This window comes from Acanthopagrus latus, chromosome 6, assembly GCF_904848185.1.
Source record: "Acanthopagrus latus isolate v.2019 chromosome 6, fAcaLat1.1, whole genome shotgun sequence".
Classification (NCBI taxonomy): Eukaryota; Metazoa; Chordata; class Actinopteri; order Spariformes; family Sparidae; genus Acanthopagrus; species Acanthopagrus latus.
Genome location: NC_051044.1, coordinates 4437420 through 4461458, shown reverse-complemented (window position 1 = coordinate 4461458; position 24039 = coordinate 4437420). Strand labels below are relative to the sequence as shown.

The 24039-nt window shown below is 41.3% G+C and overlaps 1 protein-coding gene across 17 annotated transcripts in view; it reads right to left on the bottom strand.

Moving 5' to 3' along the window:
• ptprt (protein tyrosine phosphatase receptor type T) overlaps window positions 1-24039 on the bottom strand; it is a 311154-nt gene that overhangs the window by 20552 nt on the left and 266563 nt on the right. For 11 of the 17 annotated variants that reach the window (XM_037099888.1, XM_037099886.1, XM_037099890.1 and 8 more), the window contains 4 exons: window positions 9407-9492; window positions 7449-7485; window positions 6892-6989; window positions 6184-6300 (listed from right to left, as the gene is read on the bottom strand). In XM_037099888.1, the coding sequence (XP_036955783.1) occupies window positions 6184-6300; window positions 6892-6989; window positions 7449-7485; window positions 9407-9492 (338 nt within the window). The remainder of the gene's footprint in view (window positions 1-6183; window positions 6301-6891; window positions 6990-7448; window positions 7486-9406; window positions 9493-24039) is intronic. The other 6 variants (XM_037099891.1, XM_037099903.1, XM_037099902.1 and 3 more) reach the window with 1 other exon arrangement.

Sequence of the window (24039 nt, the reverse complement as noted above, 5' to 3'; positions counted from 1 at the left end):
ATCGCGCCTCATTTGCCTAATTTACAGGGGAGATTTGAGGAAACTGATGGCCATTTTGGCTCTGCAAAAAAGATTAATTGATTTCACAAATCACATGATGGCCCTTTTGGGAATGACTTACAGGAGGAAATGCCACGGTTCAGTTATGCTGCCCAATTTACGCAGAGAGTTTAAATATTCAACAGTCAGTTTTCTACTTTCTGGATGAATTTTTCAGACATTACAAAGACCTACAGATACACAAAGCTTCAAAATATTGTTATTTGACAACTCAGAGGCAAAAGTGCCTTCATCAAACAAATCAAGTTTTTGAGAACAGTATAATTTTATGGTGTACCAGAAGAAATTCAAGGAAACTGCTGATTTTATTGTATTTTTTTTGCTAAAAACCCTTCAAATAAAATATAAATCAGCTCTTCTCTGTGCAAGTGTCATTTTGGTAGATAACACTGGAGAATTTTGGAAAATAAAATGGCAACAAGCATCCATTGTGGCTGTTCATGAGATAGCATCTTGACATTGTTAATGATGAACTTTGTAGAAACACAAATGCTTTCCTGCCTAACAATGGGGATATTATGAAAGAAGACAGCAGCAGTCTCACATCAGACGGCCTCGCTGAGACACAAACATAAGCCGCTTTTCGGAAAACACAGAAAAACGTCCATTTTGCACTACACGGCTCGAAAAGTCACAAATTTGAAAGTCGAGTTTCGTAATTACAAACTTTAATGAAGTGGGAATGAAAATTGTCATCCTTGTTTTTTTTAAAATCAATGACAAACACCTTAAACTGTAAAGTTGTATTAGATATAAAACAGCACCGCTTCCTGATACTGGATCATATCTTGAGGTAAAAGAATATATCTGAAAACCTGTTAGCTTCCAGGAGACAACCACTAGATTTGTCATTCAACCACGTCCTTGCTCATATTATCTCCTGAAAAAAAAAAAAAAAAGATTGACACACATCTAATGTGTTTAAAACCTGGCAGTGAAACTCACCTGACTTAAACAAAATGGCTGAATGTCAATGCCAGTTTATTAAAAATGTTGTGTCACCTTGAAATATTTCACTCCAGATTCTCATTATAAATCATATTTTCAGTCGCTGATCGAATCGTGGTGAAACTACGTGTGTGTTTGAGTGTGGAGATCACGATTTTTAGTCGAGTGTGTATCTCGTCTAACTTTAGTTTGATTTCCGTGTAATAAGCAACATAACACTCACATACAGGAGCAGGCAGAGGTGTCAGGCAGGATTTGAATCAACGACATTACACACACTTTAAATTAAGTACCCAGGACAGCAGAACAACCTCGGTGTGCTCTGAAACCTTTTCAACCTTTCAGCGGTAACGGAGGAACTCTGACAGCGGACGCCGCCTTGTTGATGTCAGATAACTGCACCTCGGCAGCCTCGGGGCTGAGAGCTCTTTCTTCTACTTTTTCTGACCTGCTGCTCTTCTGACAGGATGAAGAAATTTTCCAGTTTTCTGACAGCTACAGAATGAAGTATAAGAAATGTATGACCCCTTTTCAGCTTCCAGGGGGTTCATTTCTTTTTTTTCTCTCCACAACACTACATGCTTCTGCTTTAATAATTCAGACCAACTGATTCCATTATGGTATTCTAAACTAAACGGGGCTTAAACGGAGAGCGCCATGTCCCCCCTCAGTTCAGTTTACTCTCTAAGAATAGACCTGCGAGGAAACTATTGTTGCCGCAGCTCCTATTCTGGCTCTGGTAGATAAACAAGGTTGTGGAAAATCGTTTGCTCTGGCAGAGTGCCTTATGATAACCTCAGAGGTAGGGATATCATCAGGAGGAGAAAGACGGGGTGAAAGGTTGAGAAACAGACTCTGAGTGGGGGCGGGCTGAGGTCAATGACGAGAGTGGCTAAAGGAATGAGAGATAAACTGAGAGAGAGGAAGGTGGTAGTGTGGGGGAAGGACAAAAAGGACCGATCTGACGAAGAATATAAGAAGGGGCCGATAAGATAGAGGAGAGAAAAAGACATGAAAAGAGGAGTGAGAGAGGCGTGGAGGCAGCGAGGAGAAAATAAAACCCTGAAAACCGCAAGGTAATTTGAAAACTGGACTTCCCATTGATTCGCTCTCTTGTGATGTTGAAATTACTTCTCTGAATCGATAGACGGCGGTCCAACACAGCCAGGGCCGCAATTCCATGACTGGTTGGTAAAAAACACAACAACAACATTAAGGAGCTTGACATGTTGGAAATAGCTGATGAGGATGTAGAGACTGTGTCTTACACCTGCCTTCACAGGTTATACTTCTCACAGAGACTAATGTGCAATGGAAGAGCTTTTTGTTTTGATATTTGGAGCTTGATCTACATCTTCCCCTCTTCCATCACATGTCCTCCTGTTGCTTGTCAACACCCTGACATCAAGGACACAATGGACCAAAATCCCTTATTTTGTACTTCATTTAATAGATTAAAAGATACATTAGTCCATCGGTGAGGATTAATAGTCCACAGAAACTTTCTGGAGCCAAACAGAAAAACGGCGTTGCGTTTTTCTACAGCTGAACTACATGCAGACGTGTTTCAAAAAGTTTAAAAACAACTGAATAGAAATAATAGATTGGAAAGGATCATATTTATTTAATATCTTTATTTTAACTGTAGGCACCAGCGCGTACCCCTCTGAAGTGGGTGCACAACCTTGCACAATAACATCTTTTCAAATCAATTCATTTCAATGACTGAATATCCTTTATTGTCTTTACGAGATTCCAAACCACGCAGATGATCAATAATGTATAAAACAACTATTTGAAAACCTCAGAAACTTCAGAATGAATGAGATGGTGATGTAGCTGACAGACAAATCAGTGTTTTCTGGGGCACTGCGCTGCCTCCTCCATCATTTCAGTGAGAGCTCTTCCTCATATTGCTCAAACTGGACTAATTTGTGTTTCATCCTCTCAATCGTACGATTCCACTCGTTTTTTTATATTTTTTTGTCTGAACACCAGCTGTAACGTCCAACCGCTTATCAGCCAAGGATCAGATCAATCACTTCGTTCAGACAAAGTCCAGAGTAACTCAGATCAGAGTTCCTGGAGCTTTGATTGAAGATGTTTCAAAAGCTTTAAGGGAAATAATACAGGGACCACGCCCAGAAGTGTTGTTGGTCAAATGAAAACAGGAAGTAGCTGTTCTGAATCACATCCTCATCTGAGGGCACGATGGATGGTTTGAGACTTTGCAAACAGACAAATGGTTTTTGAACCCTCTTCAGGGAGGGTCTCTCCAGTTTGACACCTCCCTCCAACCATCTGTCCTCTCTGTCTAATATGCGCTGGTACTCGGCGCTGTGTTTGTTGGCCTGTAGCTTTGTGTACACTGCTGAGTCCTTTCCTATTCACCCCGGTGCCCACTGTGGCATGCAATTATTTGGTTTCTCCAGATCAGAGTGCCATAGCGCAGATTACCGTTCTGTTGTTTTGGACGTCATCCATCGGGTGGACTAAGCCATGTCACTGTTTCTTGTTTGGTTCTCAAAATACTGAGAAACTGTTAAGTACACATTCTCTGCAGCTCCAGCTGGAGATGAGATGACAGAGATGTGTTTTTTTTTTTTTTTTCCTGTCTGATTTGTTGTTCTTGCTGCACCTGCGTTTAGATTTCACAAAGACCCAAACAGAAGATCAGATCAGGATAATCACAGAGTCTTTGTTCTCTAACCTTGGATCTGGTGTCAGCAGACACGACTTCTATTATTTGTGCTCTAAACGGTGACATCGCTCAGTGTGAGTGGGTTTCTCTTCACTCGAGTGCAAAGAAATGTTGCCACGCACTCATTTAAAATCTTTCATTTCACAGATAAAATGAACACTTTGAGGTGAAGACTTTTCAGACTGGTGAGCTTAAACACAGTCTGACGGATTCTGACACGTCTGAATGTCTTTGTGATCCGCTGTTTGTGTCATCCTGCCTCTCTCACACACTTTTTTTACTCAGATTTTCTTCTTTGAGTCACCCTCTCTCTCGCTCGGTTAATCTCCGTGGACGAGCCATTAATAAACCTTTTCATTAGGATCCTGTTCTCATTACTCACTGCAATTAGAGCTATTTAACTGTGGTGCAGAACCTGTATATGTACTCTCTGTGTCTGGCTTCCTCTTTGTTCTCCACACCCACACACACAGTCTCACAACCTTCTGTAGTTTCAAGATGGAGCATTTTGTGTTAATGAGTGTGTGTGTGTGTGTGTGTGTGTGTGTCTAGTGTGTGTTCGCACGTATTAATGCATTCTGTGGAATGACAGGCATTTCAAAATCAGCTTTCCTTTGAATTTTAGAGTACTTTTGCACACACACACACACACACACACACAGAGGTGGTATGGATTAATGGCTTGCTAAACGAGCTGACAGCGAGGACTTGAAGACTCGTCTTCATAAGCTGCTTTCGCACGAGTGAAGGGGGGAAGGAAATGCAGGATGGAGGTAAAAAATGAGAGAGACAGACGGACGGAGGTAGAGAAAGAGCGAGAAAAAACACAAGACAGCTGGAAGAACAGGAGCAAAATTGAAACAGGCGTCTCATTTTGGAGAACTGTATTACATGATTTGGCCTACTTAAGTTGTTAGTATTTATCAATCACAATGGTATAGAACCACAATTGCAGGTTGGAAGTGACAATTTACAAATAAGTATTTATTCAAATGACTGGACTTTTTCAGAAATCTGTACTGTATGTTTTTTTTTTCTTTTTTTATGATAACATTTTGAAGACAGAAACAAGAATTTAGTTGTTTGGCCACAATGAGAAGCGACATGTTTGGAGACGAGAAGCCCTGAAACCACAAGAACAGCACACCTGCTGTCAGGTATGGTGGTAGTATTATACTGTAGGACTGCTTTTGCTGCCAGTGGATCTGGTGCCCTAAATAAAGTACAATGAATAATGAAGAAGGAGGATTATCTCCAAATTCTTCAGGAAAACTCAACATCATCAGCCAGAAGATTGAGTCTTGGGTGCAGCTGGCTGTTTCCAACGGGAGAATGATCCAAAACTCACTAAATCAGGCTAGAATTGAGGTTTTGGAGTTGTCTTCCCAAGTCCTGACGTGAACCCAATTGAGAACATGTAGACAGCGCTGACGAGAGGTCATTGGCAGGAAGCCAAGTAATTTAGATGAACTTCATAGATTCTGTCAAGATGAGTGGTTAAAAATTCACTCATAGGACGTCCAGACGCTTGTGGATGTTTATCAAAAGCACCTAATTGAGCTGAAGATGGAGACATTAAACCAAATATTAGAATCACAGTAAGTAGATTTTTGACCCAGCAAATTCAGATTTGTGACAAAGTTGTATGATTTCCACTCGTTCTATAACAAAACTGAAGAATGCCGTGATAAACATGCTCTTGACAAGTGTAGGTAAACTTCCGACTGCGAGTGAATACGGCTCTGCAGAGATTGTTGTAAATGCACATCCATGCAAGCCGACAGAAATGAATGACCTTCAGCAAAAACAAGAGGAGAAGTAGAAAGTTAAATGGGGTAAATAACAGAGAAACAGTGGATTTATTACAGAGAGGGAAGCAAAGAGAGGCGAGACTCAGAAGCAGAAGATGCAAACAAAGTTGTTTGGAAAAAAAATCAGGGATTTGGACCAGAGCCTTTTTGGCTTATTGTGAAGTGTGTTTCTGCTGTTTTTCCACTCAATGCGCAGAGCCTTGGAGAACTGCATCACAACAATGACTGTACATTGTTCCACTTGCACTCGTCTTTTCTCCTTTCAAATCCCTCCCTGCCTGATTACAAGGGCCCCAATTACGCCTTCAAGCGTCCTCTTAAACAGCGAGAAACAAACAAGCAACACTGCTCGCTCGCCTCAAATCCCCAATCACTCATCGGCTGTGATGGTAATCCAGGTTTCGGGTTTACAAAACACGGAGGCGATATGTAACATGAGACAATGAGGGTAACTGAGCAGCCAGAGAGCGCGAGAGTGTTCAAATCCAATCTGAGGGTCTGGTGGGTAATATTCTGTAAGCCCGAGTCACAATATAATGTCCTGATATCAAGCTTGAGATCCAGTTGAAATGCTATGAGAAAATATCAACGATCCAGGAAGCAATGAAAATGAAAGAAAACACGTCTTTCGAGCTGTTCTGTTGATGATGTTTACTCGTTTACCTTTTGGACGGTGAATGTCCGTATGACGTACTCAGCCAGCGGTTCCGTCTCTATCAGGGTCACCTTAATGTCTCCGTACACCTCCGTCTCATCTGGCCAGTAACGCACACACTTCACCTGGAAAAAGACGATTTACATTCCAGCTATGTAGTTAAATATGTATTACATGCTGGTCATTATCTCCAAATGAGCATTAACAGAGTGGGATGAAGCAGAGGTCAAGATGAGCGCCATGAATGATACAACAGATGAATAATATCGGTTTTGTATTGCTTCTCCTGCATAATAGAGAGGACATAAATTATTTCCCATCTTAAAGCTAATGATTTAAAATCACTCGATAATACTGCGAGGTAATTTATAAATAAACTTTCACTGAATAACAGCCAGGATACAGTACTGAGGGGCCAGATTGACTACACATCTGGACACAGATGTTTGGAGTTGACTTTTCCTTTGGCACTACACTCCCTCAACTATTTACTTATCAAACATCCGTAAAAAAAAAAATCTGGCACAATTCTATTTTTGGTTGATTTGATAAATTCTGATTAAACTGTAATGGAGATTATACAAAATATAATCAAGCTCGACACCTAAGATATTAATGTCATCTTGTACTTCTTCAGGTGCTGGTCCTTTTCACATAGACACACACACACACACACACACACACATATTTAGTAATCTCTCGGATGATGAACTCACCCTGCCCACTTCCACCAGATTGGTTACCATGACGATAGAGGCCGAGTTTTCCTGCCACACCATCCTCCAGAAATCCCTCACCGTCTCCTGCATGGGCCCTGACACACACACACACACACACACACACACACACACACACACACGTTAGAGATACACTGATTTACACAAGCAGGTCACATGCACACAGGTGTATGTATGTATGTATAAACACACACTCCAACGTCACGTTAAAAATACGTCAGCACCAATAGCGTGGACATACACACACACACACACGCACTACACACGAACTCACACACTATCAATCCCAGATAGTGGTTCGGGAGTTTGAGGTAATGGGGTCTTAAATTTGTCAGGGGGATTTTATACGGCGGTTTAGATTTAGGAGGTTGTGGTAATAGCCTCCAAGCCCGAAAGGACGGCATTTACCAGGTGGCTGCGACACACACATACACACACACACTTGCATAGAGGCACATATACACATTCGCATCTGCACAAATGTAGAATTGCACATAAAGTGTCCCTGCACACACTCATCACGTCAGTTTAATTACCTTGTGTAGCGATGTAATGTCTGGGTCTGTGGTACCCCTGTGAGACAGGAAAAAAAAAGTCAAACATAAAAAAAACTCTCCAGGATTTCGTCATCTCCATCTTTCACCCCATTTTCTCCTCCAAAATTGCCCTCATTTTCCTGTTTCCTCATTTTCTTTTTATTAATTTATTCCTTTCCTTCCCCTGCATCCTTTAACCTCCCACCCATGTAGGATATCCACATTCTGCATCTGTCCAGATGGGTAGAACATTAAAACTGTAATTCAAAAGTTGGCACATGAACTCCTTCTAACCAACTGTCAACCTCTCCTTCAACGTCTCCTGATCCCTTTATCAACAATTACTTTTCTTCTTCATCAGTCTGTCTGAATTCACTTCTGACTCTGTGTCATATTACTTTCATTTGATCAGTTTCTCCATCTCTCCCTCCCTCTTCAATCATTTCTCTTCATTTCTGACATCCCTCCCCTTTTCCAGCTGAAGTCATTACTTACGCTTTCTCCTTTGTAATTCCTTCCCCCTCCCTCCCTCCTCTTATTATTATTTTTTTTTTTTACTTTACCTTTCATCAATTTCTGCCTCCATTTCTGTCCACCTTCCTGTTTCTCATTCTCTCCATTCCTCAAATCCGATCCGTCAGTTTATCTCCTTCTCCGTCCCTCTCCCATCTCTCTTTTCTCTCTTTTAATTTGTCCCGTCTCCCTCTCCGGTCCCTTCCGCTCCCCACAGAAACATAACTCAAGGTCGTTTCCCGAATAAACATCAAATTAAATAATAGAGGGGATCTTAATTTTCTCTCCTAGGGAGCGATGAAAAGCGACGACTCTCAAACCAATGATTATCCCCTCCTGTCCCTGCACAGCCGTCTTCACCCCCAAACACCTCCCGATGAGACAGATAACCTTGCTGAGATAAAAACATTTATCACTTTCATATTGTCATTAAAAACCAGGCTATAACTATGACTTTATCTCTACTGAGGGGGATGTATTCTTTTGGTTTCTGTTTTCCAATTCCCCCCTTTCTTCTCATTTCAGAGAAGAAGAAGAAGAAAAAAAAACTTGTCTGTGGAGTCTGATTGAAAATAAACAATTTGTACCAAATTCATTACAACAGTCAGCTGTAAGCGAGAGATTACATCAATGAGCGAAGCACAACGCCCCGAGGGCAGAGAGGAGAGGAGGAAAAACACTAATGGATGGATGGAAGGGATGGGGGACGATGAATGAGGCGGTGGGAAGGTTAGGGACAAATGATTTTGAAGAAGAGATGAGTGAATGATGAAAAGGGAATAGATAGAATAAATAATAATGAGAATGAACTCTCATACAGATGATTGTACCATCATCCAGATAATTGTTTTCTAAAAGAAAGAGATGGGACTTCGCTCATTGTGTGAACCTCGGCTAATACCCTGAGTGTGTGTGTGTGTGTGTGTGTGTGTGTGTGTGTGTGTGTGTGTGTGTGTGTGTGTGTACATAAACACCATAGATATCGACTTATTTTCTGTTTGATTATATATTCATGAGATGAACCCCAGGAGACTTTTTATAGGCGGTTTCTTTGATCTGATTTGATGTTTGTTGTGTATATTTTTTTCTTCTTCTGGTTTTCTTTGTTAAGCGTGTTTCCTGTAAATAAATGTCCACTTGTTGGACGTTCAGCAAAACCTCTCGAGTTCAACTCCTTCCTCACAACAGACTGTCTTCAGTGCTTTACTCAAAGAGGCTTTGACAGACATCATTACGGGCTCAGGCTGTCTTCAAAACTTTGTGTCATCGGCTGGAAGTGTGAAACCACTGGAGGGATCACACTGTCTCAGCATTCATGTGATGCAACTGGTTAACGTTAATGTTAGGTTTAAGTAAGGTTGGTATGGGGCTTGAGTTAGGGTAAAGAAGGACACAAGCATTCGGAGAACAAATTTGTGTGCGTCTGTGCATGTGTACACACTCACGTCAATATAATTGGCGTTGATGTAGTCGGAGTGGGGGTCTCCGTCCAGCAGCTGCAGTCGGACTCTGGTGTGATCGTCTGTGGGGTCAGATAGCACAAAAATACAACAGGCCTAAAGTTACATTTACCCACAGATCGGAGCAGCTAACTGACTGGACAGGGAGCTGACTAACTGACAGCGCCGCTTCGAGTGAGGACACTGTCTGAACCGGGACGATGACAGCACTGGCTGATGGCTCAAATTATCAAAATGACCCGTGTTTACCTACCAAACAAGCGGCAGTCGTGCAAACTATGACTGCTCTGTTTCAGTAGCAATGAAAACTCTCTGTTGTTCACTTTGACACTGGAGACCATCAATAAAACCTTGTCTTGTAGCAACTGTGGGAAAAAAAAACTTTCACAAGCATGCATGGTTTGGTTCTGTATGGTTTAAACAACCACTTTATTTTGAATATTAGTTTAATTTAGTTCATTTGGCTTCAGTGCAGGTCCACTGAGATGAGCTGAAAGGGCTCGACAGAAACAAAAACATAGAAGCAAAAAAAAACAAAGTACAAGACTTCACAAGGCAGATTTCTATCAGACAGCACTCATGTAAGTCAGGCTGACGGGACAAACACAGTTTCAATTATGAACTGCCTCTATCAGCAAACACTAGTTTGTTTACTGCCAAACTATCCATAACGGATGATGTGCTCGAGTGCGATGACCAGCAGACAATATTTGATTAATCTCTCTTATTTTCTTCTGGTTACTCTTGAACACTTGAAACCCTGTGAGAAGTTTTCCTGGTGATTGGTTGGAGGCTCACTAGAAACACAACAATGCGTTCCACTCTACCTTCAAGCCGTCCATTCCACCCTGATTCTCAGTTATCAAATCTGAACAAATCAACACGGTTAAAAAAAGTGTAGCCTTTCTTTCCTTATGCCTGATTGCACCTGGTTTTTTTGGGGGGTTTTTTTCTAGCTGTTAACTATAAATAAAGTGTTGTGGAGAGAAGGTAAGACCAAAAACTGAAACAAGCAATCAAGTTTTATTCTACTAAATATGATCACAGAAGGATTTAGCCCTATGAAAAGCTACTATCAGTGGGCAGCCGACTGCTGTAGACTGTTGTCTACATGATCCTTTTAAAAATGTTGCAGTTTTGTCCATATTTAGCATTTGAAGATTCTCCAACAAATAAAGAAACACAAAAATACCAATGTAGCCACTGTATTTCTATTGTAATGAAAATATCAAGAGCTGATGGAGAATGTCAGATTTGTATCTATATTTACAACCCAATCCGAATACTTGTATCACTTATTATTGTCTATTGACTTACATAACCTTCTATTTCAGGCTGTGCAGATTTCAGGGATCTGAAGCATTTCAAGATGCTCATCAGAATAACGGCAAACACCGATGTAAGACCAAGTGGAGTATTTCTCTTGCACAGTTCAAGGAGTTCAGTGATTCAACCATTTTTTTTTGTTGACAATTGATTACCATGAAGGAATGGCTCTACATTATTGTTGCAGACACACGCAGCAACAGAAGATTGTGAACAGAGATGCTCCAAACTACAGAAACTCAAAATGCACCGACACATTTTGCATTGCAGGGCTCAGTGTTGTCGGTTAAGTGACAAGTAACATGACTAAACTTATTTCACCATTATAATGAATTCCCACAATTGCATATAACCACTGTAAAACAGAGCATAATAAAAGTACTGTATATGACTGCTTTAACTTTCAGATTATGTCTTTGAGTCACTCACATCAGCTCAACCACAGCTCACTTATTATGTGAGTCATTGTCAAAAGTACATGTAACCAAAATCAAATCTGCCCTTTCCTTTTTACCTTTCCTATTTGAATGCCAATTATTTTGTTCTGTGCTCTAATAGCCATCCATAGTATTAGGACACATATGGGGGTATTACTGCTAATGGCAGGCGGTGATTTTGTTCAGTCGTAACGTGGCAACAGCAGGTAATTGCAGCTGAAGCGAACATGATTCAGTCTGATTATCTCTATTTTTCTCTCTCACTCTCATCTTCTTCTTTCTTGTGTTGATATGCTCTAGTTCAACCCTCTTATTTTGTCCCCTCTCTGAGACATGAGACCACATTATAGTGATACTATTGCTACAAAAAGAAAAAGAAAAAAGGAAATAACGGATTCTTTAATATTAGGTTAGGTTTGGGGGGGGGGGGGGGGGGGGAATTCAGGCAACAGGAGATAGGAGGTCAGAGCAAAACAGAAGTGGTGGAGCAGAAACTGGCAAGTAGAAGGTGGGGCGAAGAAGAAAGAGAAATGGAGCTGGGAGAAAAGGGGGATGGGGAGAAGAAAAAACTGTCAACAAAGGGGGGAAATGAAAAAAGGGATCACCTCCGTGTTTCTTTGAAGTCATTGAAATGCTAATGCGTTTGACTTTACTGACTGATGCAAAGCTGAAGCGGGTTGGAGTGCTTAAAGCGAGCGCACAGCGAGCTGGCTACGGTTAGCCTGCAAGCTAATGGCTTAGTTAGCTGTGGGGAAGACTTCTGAACTGTGAGAGAACAACAGTTTTGATCAAACACTTCAGGTGTTTTGCTTTTGAAGAATTTTACCTCCAGAAATGTACAAGTTCGAGGTTGGTTCAAAAGCTAATTGCATCCCTGAAAAGGTGTTTGTGTGCAATGATGCAAACTGTGAGGCCGATGGCGTCATATCTACAACAAAGCTAGGAAATAAATAAATAAATAAATAAATCACTTAATTCATCCATCTGATAACACAATTGTGCCTTGAAAGAAGAGCTTTTATGTGAGCTGATCTACTGTGGGGTCGATGACTCATACTGTCAATTGTAACCAGATTTCCCCTGTGTTTATAGCCAAGGCTTGGGGGCAATCATTTTGTCACGTAGGCGTTTACATCTTTTGTTTTTTGGTGGATATCTTAGAATAGATATGTGAATTTTCTGGCATCAAATGAGGCTTCCTGCATAGTAAAAATAATCAGAAGTAGCAGAAAATTGCACAGAAGCGTACTTTGTCTTGCTTAATGGAGTCCGTCTGCAGATTGTGTTGTCACAAAACTAATCTCACATGTTTGAAAGACAGAAAAACACTGTATTTTCCACATTTTGGTTTAACATAAGTAACTCATGTCTGGGTTGTGCTATGGCATAGTCATATTCAAAAAGACAAGCATGTCAAAAATGACTTCTTTTACTTATATGAAAGATGTCTCTGGCCCCTCCTTTTGAATCATGAAATAACATCAGCTATTTGGTCAGAAATTTGGGGATAGTGTGACATTTATCTCGTCCAAGCTTCCAAGTGACTTCCCTCTGAGGCCTGCAACTAATGTTCTGGTTGCTAACTAGTTAGCGATCTGGTTAACATTACATTATTACTGCTGATTTATGCACGACAGCCCCATAGTTGGATGTATTTCAATGTTGCATTCCCCACTTTGATGGCATATGAAGCCTGAAATTTAAGTCCAGTAGCAAAGTCACTGCTCTTGTTACCGCTTTGCTAATATCAGTGTACAGTGGCAGGTCATGTTGGCCTATAAAACAAACACGAGTGGTCAGATGTTCCTTTATCTTATTTGATGACTTGAGTGATAGCATGACAGTGTGAAGGAAGTAAGAACGTCCATGTTTTTCTATCTCCTTAGACGACATATCAGATGTAACCAACTGTGTCCGTTCACGTAAACGGCATCAACGGCTTTCACTGACATGTGAGGTACTTGGAGGGTTTTCAAATTTCTTGGGGGAGATTTCAACCCCTCGCACTTGTAACTCTGCTCTGAGGGGCACTTGAAAAAAACCTGCGGTGATGGTGTTGTAGTAAATCCCTTTCTGGTGCATCCGGCATCTTCACTCCCTCACTTTCTGCTGCTTTTTTACGAACACAACACGCTCCACTGGCACTGAATAATATCACTGAAGATAAAGCGCGATACCGAATAAGTTTAGGAATAAGAGGAAATATAGAGTCTCGTGACAAATCCCCTCCTTGATTATCATTTCCAGGATCACCTTGAGGAGAATTATTTGTGCGGCTTCTATCAGAGTAATTTTCGAGCTCTGGCTGAGCGGCAACAATGATGGCAGCATGACTCCACTCTGCTGGTACAAGATACTGTCATCAGCTATCAGCTCACCCACACTCTTACTCACAGAGAGCATCTCTCTCTCTCTCTCTGTCAGACACACACACACACACACACACACACACACACGTAAAAACAAACACAACAGGGGGTAGTCTGCAGGCACTCTGCTTTTTCTATCCCTCTTTTCCTTCTTTTGACTTCTACCACTTCTCCGTCTCTTCCTCTTCCTCTGTTTCATCTGCCTCTCCCTCCATCCCTTTTCTTTCCTCCTCTTCTCGGCCGATTCCGCCCGCCTCTTTCTCCTCCTCAGTTCCCTCCCTCCCTTGTCTCCCTTCATTTACCTTTTTTTTCCCTCCCGCTCTCCCTCTCTCTTGCCCCATACTGTCTCGCTCCTCCAGACAGCAGTAATTACGAAGGGCTAGTGTCAGACTGTCATAACACGGGAGCCACTGATATGAGGCTAGCGGGAGGGAGGGGCCTTTTCCTCTCCTCTCTGCCCAGGGAGGGGAGCTTCTAATTGGGCTAAGATGGCAGGAGGTACTGGCTTGCAAACACTGCAGATCTGGACACAGGCCACAGGTTTGAAGAGGCTGACAGTGTGTGTTTGTGTGTGTGTGTCAGTGGTGGAAGAAGTATTCAGACCTTTTACTTCACTGAGCTATTAATACCACAATATGTAATATGTTTATGTATTATAACTTGTAGTAGAATGCAGTAAAATTGCCATTATATCTGAAATGTATGGAATCATTTTTCTGTTAATGTGCGTTTTGCATTTTAATAATGAAGATATATAAGGTTGAGCTCGTTTTGACAACAGTAATCCACAGAACGGCATCATATTATTTAAATCAATATGATCTGTAAGCAAGCTAATCCAGGACGGTTTTAAACATTTTATCTCACTTAAAAGGTCCAATTTGTTAGAAAGTTGATTTCTGAGTCTTTCCAACTCGACTTCCAACCCAACCTACGAACCCAAGGTGTGAGTATTTGACACGTTGAGTAGAAAATTTACTTTCTTAAGTTAATCAAAGATATTCCAGATATAACCTTCAATATGCTTAATCCAGTCATAATATACATTTTGAGTGTCAGAAATTTGATTGGCTTTAAATGTCGATCATTCGTTTTGATCGCTAAGGAAGTATTGGCCAGCTACAGCTACACTTCAAGAGAATTATTCAGTGTGCTTAAGGATGATGAGCTGACTGAGGTGCTGGAGGTAACAGCTACAGCTCCGAGATGTTTCAGTGATCTGTTACTGACTTCTTCAAGAAGAGCGTTTACTTGTGGCGGACCAACTGAACTGAACCGACAACCTTGCCAGAGATCCTTTATTGATTTATCTAGGAGGAGGGTTTACTTGGGACAGATTTGAGAAACCAAGCTTTGTAAACAAACTGAATTTTTCTGTGTGTTTTAGGTGGTGGTTTAATGTTTACATCTAGAATCGTTACTTTTTGGTGAATATTATTTGAACTTGCCGAACCTTAAACCGCAAAAAACCACCAGGATGAAATCAAGTACACAAATCGCTTATAAGACTTATACATTTTAAATGAAAGTTGTCAAGAGTATAAAACAAATGTTCTCTTGATCTTGATCCAGATGCCAACAGATTTGGATAATTGTCACACCCTGACAAAAACAAATACAGTTTATATGAACTGAATACTAAAAATGCAGTTGTTACTTTACAGATAATGTGGTCACCAAATTCCAAGTAGTCACATCAAGATGAATGCACTTGAGTCACATACATGTTCAAGCCTTTCACCTCCATCTGAACATAGATACATTGAGTAGATATGTGCACTCGGGCTCATGTTGGTGTCTGCAGCACTGGAGCAACAACAAAGTCATCAGAAGCTGTGTTGTCCAAGGGCGAAGGGTCACGAACCCATTACTCATTAATGAGCTCCACTCCTCTGCTGAGTCTCCCTCTCCTCATAACCTTGCAACTCCCCCCCACCACCGCTTTCCTCTCCTCCCTGCTCTCTGCTTTTAGTTCAGTTCTATTTTTCTCTCTCCCTCTCTCCATCTTATCTTTTTTTTTTTTTTTTTTCCCTACCCTCTTCTCTCCCAAGTCTTGTCATTACTCCAGCGAGCCACTGTAAAAGTTTTGTTAGGGAGAAGTCGTTAACTTCAGGGGGTCTAGAAAAGGCCAGACAAAATAGACTTCTGTGTTTTTATCTTGGAGAGATTCGCAGGGGCAGCCGAATGCAGCAGAAAGCTGTAATTTGGAGACATCAGATCAGGTCTGTATGTACTAAGAGCCGGCACACAGCACACAAATCAAATGAGAAAGAGCCAGCAGCGCCTAATGACCGCTGTCATACAGCAACAGCAAACAGGAGCAGCTGTATTAGTGGCTCTTGTAGATCAAAGGTCTTGATGAAGCTTTATATTATATATCACCAAGAGTAAGACCAACTTAATATAGTGGAATAACTTAATTGGAGCAGGAGATAATCTATAGGGTAATTACGCTCCTCTTCCATGAATATACTGCCCTTTTATTGCTTTATAAGGCCAGTGTCTACCCCAGCTTGTTCTCAGTTGATGAGGCAAAAAGACATTCAAGCAGCACTTTGGTTACATAATGCTGAAATCCTCCTCTGAAAACAGAACTAATGAAATTCTTCTCCCCTGAATGGCCCAACTCGGATCACATTTGGAAGTTAAAATGATCTATGACCTTTACTGAACTATATATTAGAGACTAGGCAGGCCTCAAATCTCTGCCTCAGCGCTCTAAACTTTCATGTTTCCTCTACAAGAATCCTGGGATTTGGGAATATAATTATTATTATTCTTACAAGAGGACACTTTATTTGGTTATATTTATAATATTTGGTTACTTTGTGGTGTTTGACATTTTTCTTCACTACAGGTCCCCTCCAGTCAAAGTGTTTGTCTTCTTGTTGCTGGAGTTGAATGGTTCCAACTGATGCTTAATATGTTTTTTATAAGTATTTCATACCATAACCAGAGAATCAACGATACGTTTACTGTTTGTTAATGACTGTTGGAAACCTTTACAGTGAAGCAGGACACAGCTTGTGTTCAGCAGTTAAACTTAAAATTGAAAATATGACGACAGAAAGGATTGGATTGGATATTGGATGAAATATCAAGTGAAAATCAAACTAGTTGTTACTCTAATTAGCCGTATGACAAAGCCTTTTGAGAAAAAGAACCTGGATGCTACACTGTAATGTCACTGAAACTGAAACTCTTTGTTTTTTTTTTTCTTCTAATATGAGGAGCACTGGACAAAGTAATTGCTGGGTCACTGATATTGAACAAAAGCCTTATCAAACTCCTACAGATTTATTACGGTCATTTGAGCTACGAGGAAGTTAAAACCTCTACTTACTGCCTTCTTTTATATCTCATTGTGTTTCCAGCTGCCTGGAAAGAGCACAAAAGTGTAAAAGGGCCTTGCTGTTGGAGAGAGAAGAAGCTAATGCTCCAATATGCCCATTAGGTTTTACTTTACAATGCTAAAGAGATAGACTAGGGTGGATAATGCAGTATCATACAGTGGCTAATGTGGACTAGATGCATGATGGGAGATGTCTGCAACTTAAATATTCCCTCACACGGCCCCTTAAACAAATAATACACTCTCTCGCTTTAGATACTTCTTCCATTTCCTGTTATGAAGATGGAGGTTAATGGATAATCAGCATTCAGTGATATGAAAGACACAATGTCGTTCAACGCTTGTCACTCAAGAGTGTGAATAGTCAGTAGATTGCTGGTCGTACAGAGAGCATAAGAAGCACAGTGACTGTATAGAGGCAAACCTCTTAAGAGTCCACATAGGCAGATGGAGCTGGTGTTTTGAAGGGAAGCAAAAAAAAAAAAGAAAACGCTCACAGAGGCAAGCTGAAACTGCTGAACAAGATGTTTTTACTCCTCTGTCCTTTCCCTTCTCTCTCATCTCCTCTCTGCTCCTCCTCCTCCTGCTCTCCTCGCCTCCTTTTTTCCAGTAGCCACTAAGCGGGGATTGTGTCTGTCACAGATATACTTAATCAGTTAACTCCCCATGGAGCCCAACTCACTCACGGCGTACACTCCGCTGTCAGCCCGGCTCAAGGCATTAGGGAATTTAATAGCATGTGTGATTGAGTGTAAGTGTGTGTGTGAGGGAGACAGAGTAGCGTGTAAATGTGTTAAAGTGTGTCTTTCTTCGCTTCCCTGTACGCTCGTATGTTCTGGAACATCTTTAGGAAGCGTGCTGAAGGTTTTGAAGTGTTCCAGCGGTGTTTCAGCGTTCAAGTGATGTGTGTGTGCCAGTGTCAGCAACTATTTATGCATATTTGTGTGTGTGTGTGTGTGTGTGTCAGCTGGTATACTAGCATGCATGTGTGTATTTGCATGTATGTGTGTGTGTGTCGGAGGGTATTATAGTGTGTAATAGCCTATTAAGACCAGAGCTCCCTGCAGCTGATGTGTCAAACAACTCAGAATGTTGTGGACTTGCGCACACACTCGCACACACAAACACGCGGCTCACGATGCAGTTTCCAGCTGTTTGAGGGCTGTCGGGAGTAACAGAGGGGGAGAGAGAGAGAGAGAGAAGTGAACGAGAGGAAGAAGAGGAGAAAAGGTGGAGGGGAGAGAGAGCAGCAGCCTCTTCACACTTTAAAGTTACACAGCAGAACTACATCAGTGTATCGTAGCATCATAGCAGTGGGTTTCACCAAGGCGGAAACAAGCGTCTTGAATGTGACGATGACGTCACTATTAACCATTTAGACGAAGGATGAAACTCACAACAGCAGCCTGATGACCCACTTTACTGCCCTGTTGTCTATCTCGATATTCACATCCTCAAAATATTGTCCCGCCGGCCCGTTCGGTGGCCATTTTGGATTTCCGACCAAAACTGCGCAGCAAGTTGCACATTTTCAGTGTGATTTTGGCATGAGGTAGACTCTGGTATATCAAAATATGATAAATAAGAACAAAAAAGGCACAATTTACACAAATATATATGATGTATTCAAACTCAGGGATCAACTGAAATTAACAGTGAACAACAAAGCAACAAACACAATATGATGAAACACATCACCATTCATAAAACAGGACTGACTTACTCATTCCAAAAAAACAAATCTCTTTCAAAAACCACAAGGAATCAACAGCTGCTACTATGTCAATCTTAAAGAGCACAACCCGCTCTGTATGTACATGTATGGCAATGTGAAACCACAGTGTATATAAATGATATTTCCCTGTAAGTTAGAGCAATCAGAGACACATCTTCAGATCCGACACACTGCCTTGAACGCTTGCCTCCGCTCTTTATCTCCTTCCTTTAATATCACGCAGGATATGGATCAGAGTCATGTTGAGGATTCCTACACAGGTACTGAATTAATACCACCTCCTGTCTGTAAGTCTGGTATTAAAGATCCACCGAGTTAATTCCAACTACAAAAAAAGTAAATAAATTAGGACTCTTCTCATTAGTGTCCCGTTTTCTGACTGTCCGAGGAACAGCCTCTCTCCAGTCTAACGGAGGTAAGTGATCGCCTACAGCGAGCCATTCACAGGCCAGACAGAGAAGGAGAGGTTATCTGCATATAAGTGGCGGTACGATAGCACACAGCGGCTCATTAGGTATATGAGAAGTGCATTAGTGGAGCCGAGCTCGGCTTGTTCCCGAGTGTCATCTTCCCGGTTAAAAAAACGCAGCAATCTGGAGTGAAACTGTCACAACAGCCGTCTGATGATCCACTTTGCCGTCTTGTTACCAGGAGTTTAGGGGAAGGCCATGTGCTCTCTGACAAGTCAAACCGCTGAAAAGAAAAGTTAAAATCACGGATGTCTAGACGGCAGTGTATCTCATTAATTCTGATTAATTCATCAACAATCAATTACCACTCACTGTTAATGATCACAGCTCGTCATTACCGGCTATCAACGAATATACGATTGTCAACCCCCTGAAGTTATAAAAAGATGAACTATAATCACTTATAATCCTCCGCCTTCTAATTAAAAATACAATCATTGTTAAAATCATTACTTCATCGTCTCCCTCCACCACCTGAAGTTTTTTCTTTTTTTGTTTTTTTGGAGACCAAAAAAAAGAGTGGTTGTTAAAAATCAGCATCAAAGTTCTGCATCTAGTGTTATTACTGCGGCTCTGTTACCCCCGACTGCTTCTGATGAGGAACAATGATTAACAGCAATCACCGTCAACAGTATCAATAATACCGCTGCTGGCGTTAAAAAATCAGCCTCATTATCACCATTATCTGTGTGCTTGTCTCCTGCTGAGAGCTGCAACAGACACCATTTCATCATCCGGTGGTGGGGGGGCTGGCCAGTGTAATCAGTCTTTTCTTGAGAATCACGTTCTTCCAGTTTGTCTCTTGTTTTTGTTGTTTCTTTTTTATTTATTTATTTTTTTTACACTACAGCAACCAGAATGTCTATTCGCAGAAGAGAGGAATCAACACAAGAGTAGAAAACTGGATGCTTCTTCAGTGGTGGAAAGAACCACAGCACATTAATGGGCCTCCGTCTTTGTCGCACCAGTTTGAGACCTTCTCCTGTTAACGTACTGACGCGTCCCTGAGGACACAACTAGGTCCAGCAAATCCCTGCAGCCCGGATCCAAAATCAAGCGGACGGTATTCCCTGAAGACTGGAGGCTTTTATAGCAGAACTTTAATGCCCCTGGGTTCTGAATGACATATTTAACTAATAATATATGGGTGTAATGATTCCCATACCTGCAACTTTGATAAGGAGCTATGATATTGTGAAGAGGTCATTCTCATACTTTAGATGTGGCCTCTAAGTATTACTACCTTTATTTAATGAAACAATCCATTTACTTTGGCAAAATAAATGTTGGCAAGTCAAATGATGAAAATATGTTGAAAGTTTACATTCCTTATGTTTCAGTTTTCCACATTAAGATGTTACAACAATGTGTTTATTACCTGGTAAGGTTAAGGCATAAAAAGCACTCGGTTAGCGTTGGGAAATTATCATGTTTTGGGCTAAAATTCCTGAGGTTTCGTCAAAAAATACTATTTTGTTGCCACAAGCAAGGCTGGAAATTGTCCAAAGTACCCAGTGGTGTCAAGATTACTAATGTTGAAAATGAGTCTACAAATGTGAGCATTTCAGTGTTTTGCAGAAACATTAATTGCCAACATTTTATCCTGGAGACTGGGCTGAAAAATCTTTACTGGCTTGAAAATAGAACAAATTATGCTGAAGCGCACTAAATTTGCTTAAACTGTTAAGGTCTCTTGCTGACAATAAAGTACCATCTGTTTTAGATGACACTCATTTGTTAAATGTGTAGCGGCACAGATTTATTCCAAGATGAGAATGTGCATTTGCAAAAAAAACAAAAAAACAAAAAAATGTTCTCCACGAGAGAGGAAAAAAAAAGAGGAACATAAGGAGAAGTTTGTAAAAAACAAATCACAAGTTCTTCTTACTGTAGGTCTGCAGGTGGAACGATGTCGCAGCGGTGCAGCACCGCTTCAAGCAATCAAGCACAAACTAGACTGCTGTGATCTGAACATGCTGAGTGTAGAGTGTGTGTATATGTGTGTAGACTGCAGGTATGCGACGTTCCTTTCATTTGTATGTGCTATCATGAGCGCACAGAGTGTTTTTATTTGTATAACTGCCTGAGTGTGAGTGTGAGTGTGAGTGTGAGTGTGAGTGTGAGTGTGTGACAGCTTGGGGGATGCTAATATTTGTTGTGGTTCTTTGGTCAAACACTTCAGAGGACTTGTTGGCGTTCTGACTTCAGAGCAGCTCAGCAGACGTGTTGAGAATCAGTGCCAGGGAGGATAAGAGAGGAGGAGTGTAGTCAGCTGCAGATGAAGCTAACACACACACACACACACACACACACACACACACACACACACACACACAGACACACACACACACACAGAGCATGCACACAAAAACACACACAGTTGTGCTTGTTTTCAAAATCTTCCTTGCTTTGTTTCACACACAAACACATACACACTCACAGAAACAAGATGCCCTCACCCTCTCCTGCTTTCACTCTCTCTCACACTCTTACTCTCTCTCTCTCTCTCTCTCTCTCTCACACACACACACACACACACACACACACACACACACACACACAACACCATGCACATAACCTCTGCTGTAATGAGAAGCAACATGATGCAGGAGCAGATACTGATTATGCCGACGACGCTCGGAGGTGTAACACTGGGTGAAGGGTGTGTGTACGTAGTAACACCGCCTGGCAAAGACTGACAGCCTGTGTAATGTTTTCATCCACCTGAACACTGGTACACATTAGTGAATGGAAAGAGGGATGTGGGGTGAGTTCATGCATGTGTATTAGAGAGACGATAAGAGGGGAGATCCGTGACGGAGACGAGAAGTCAGAGTAGTGAGGGAGAAGATGACAGAACAGGTGAGGCAGGGAGAGAGGTCGGACGGAGTGACAGATGCAGGAAAATATCGCAAATGGATTAAGTTCTGAGGGGAAGTGAGAGAGAGATCAACAGAGATGTGGGAAGACAGAGAAAGGAAATACAGATGAGGGAAAATCAGAAAGGGGGAGAGACAACAACCGAAGATAAAAGAAGAGCAGAGCAGTTGAGGAGAGCAGGGGTGTAACAGTGGCATGATGGAAGGTTCAGACCAGACATGAAGCTGATTTCTCTTTGAACTTCTGCTTAAGTATTTTCACATCCTATGCTGAATGTCAACCAATGCATTGACTATGTGGGAATTTGCTAGATTCATATGGCAAGTAATGGAAACATAACAAAGGCCCATAGGTCCCTGTGAGGACAAAACTCTGGGAAAAAAAAGACTTCTGGAATTTAGGGCTCTGGGAGACATATGACCCGAGGATGAATGGATCTCATGAACTTACAGGTGCTGCCTGTCTGTGACCAATCTCAACTCTTGATCGACTCATCTGAAATCTTTTAAACAAGAAAATCCTGCAGTTTCTTACTTTAACCCCCGACATCCCTCTGTTCTTCTTCTCTCCTTCAGTTAAGGACCCAAAGTCATTCAGCTTCAGGATCCCCAGGAATTATCTTTGATGGAAACTATTTCAGCTGAATTGTGTCATTTTGCCAGTTCACTTAGCCAACAGCTAACCACCACCTCTTTACCTTTTTTTTAAATTAACCCTTAATTCAACTTTAGGATGTAAACATCATGTGAGGCAGAGTGAAGGGGGACTGAGGAAACAAAGTTTAGTTTCTGAAAATGATGATCAGGACAGACAGACAGACAGAAACACATACTGTGTACAGTCGTCTTTTCGTGCAGCCTATGAGTTCTTTGAATTTTCAATGTGCTCCTCGTGGGGACAGCAAAAGTGCAACCATGCAGAAGTTACAAACGTATATCTATATTTGGGAAGGCATATTGTTCTTGTCAGAGGCTCAGAGGCGTCCAAGGGAATTAAAACTCTCCAGAGTTAAACGACTTAAAGACACTGAAACAACAGACTGCTTGTCTGAGAGAAATATATTCTACTCCCTCCACATCAGCTGCATATCTCTAGGTTTCTGCGTGTTCTCAGACGTGTGTGTAAAATTACTAATCGGAGTGAAAAGATGAATTTCCCAAAGGGGAGAAATAAATAAATAAAGTAATTAAAGGTTTATTGTGTAGTCTTCCCTGTGATGGGAAGAAAAAAGTAGCAGCACGAAGGAATCGATGTGTAAATCAATGATCATTACAAATGCGACGGTACGACAGACTGTTTCTGAACGTTACATTAAATCAACACCGCGGTGACTTCAGACTCCATGTTGTTCTTTCTAAACAGCCCGAGAGAAAAGAAACTGACTTCATCGCCAAGCATAATGAAAGCAGGAGTGTCGTTGACACGCATCTGAGGACACTGTCAAAACATCTACGTTGTTTTAAACTGAAATAAATCATAGTTTTTTTTCCCATTATATAGCAAACATTTGAGATTATTCTCAAACGTTTCTGTTGTCTCCACAACAATCGACCCACAGCAAGCTGTCAGCTCGTACTGAGCAGTCAGAAATATGAATATATGAGGAAGACTTTTTTAACAAAACACACCTACATTCACACCTGCAGACTAAAACCTGCACACTCAGCCAATAATATTAAATATAACAGAAACAGGACATGTTTCGCTCAGAGTTTAGTGTTGCTGTCATCTCAAGGGGTCCAAAATAGAAATAAAGGTTGCGTTTGAAGCTTTTAGCTGCATTGCATGGAACTATTTTCTATAGCTCAATGATTGTTCCGCCAGGGTACAATTAGAGTGAAGCTCACAGAACTATTATGACTGAATAGCACTGAGTTAACATCTAACCCGTCACCTACCACGCCAAGTCTACATCCCCACCTATTTGGTGTGGACAGGCAATTATTACTTTGTGTAACTTGTGTGTGTGTCGCTCAAAATTTGTTGAGCACAAAGATGAGGATCAGGAGGGAACAGCTACCTTCTACACACACACACACACACACACAC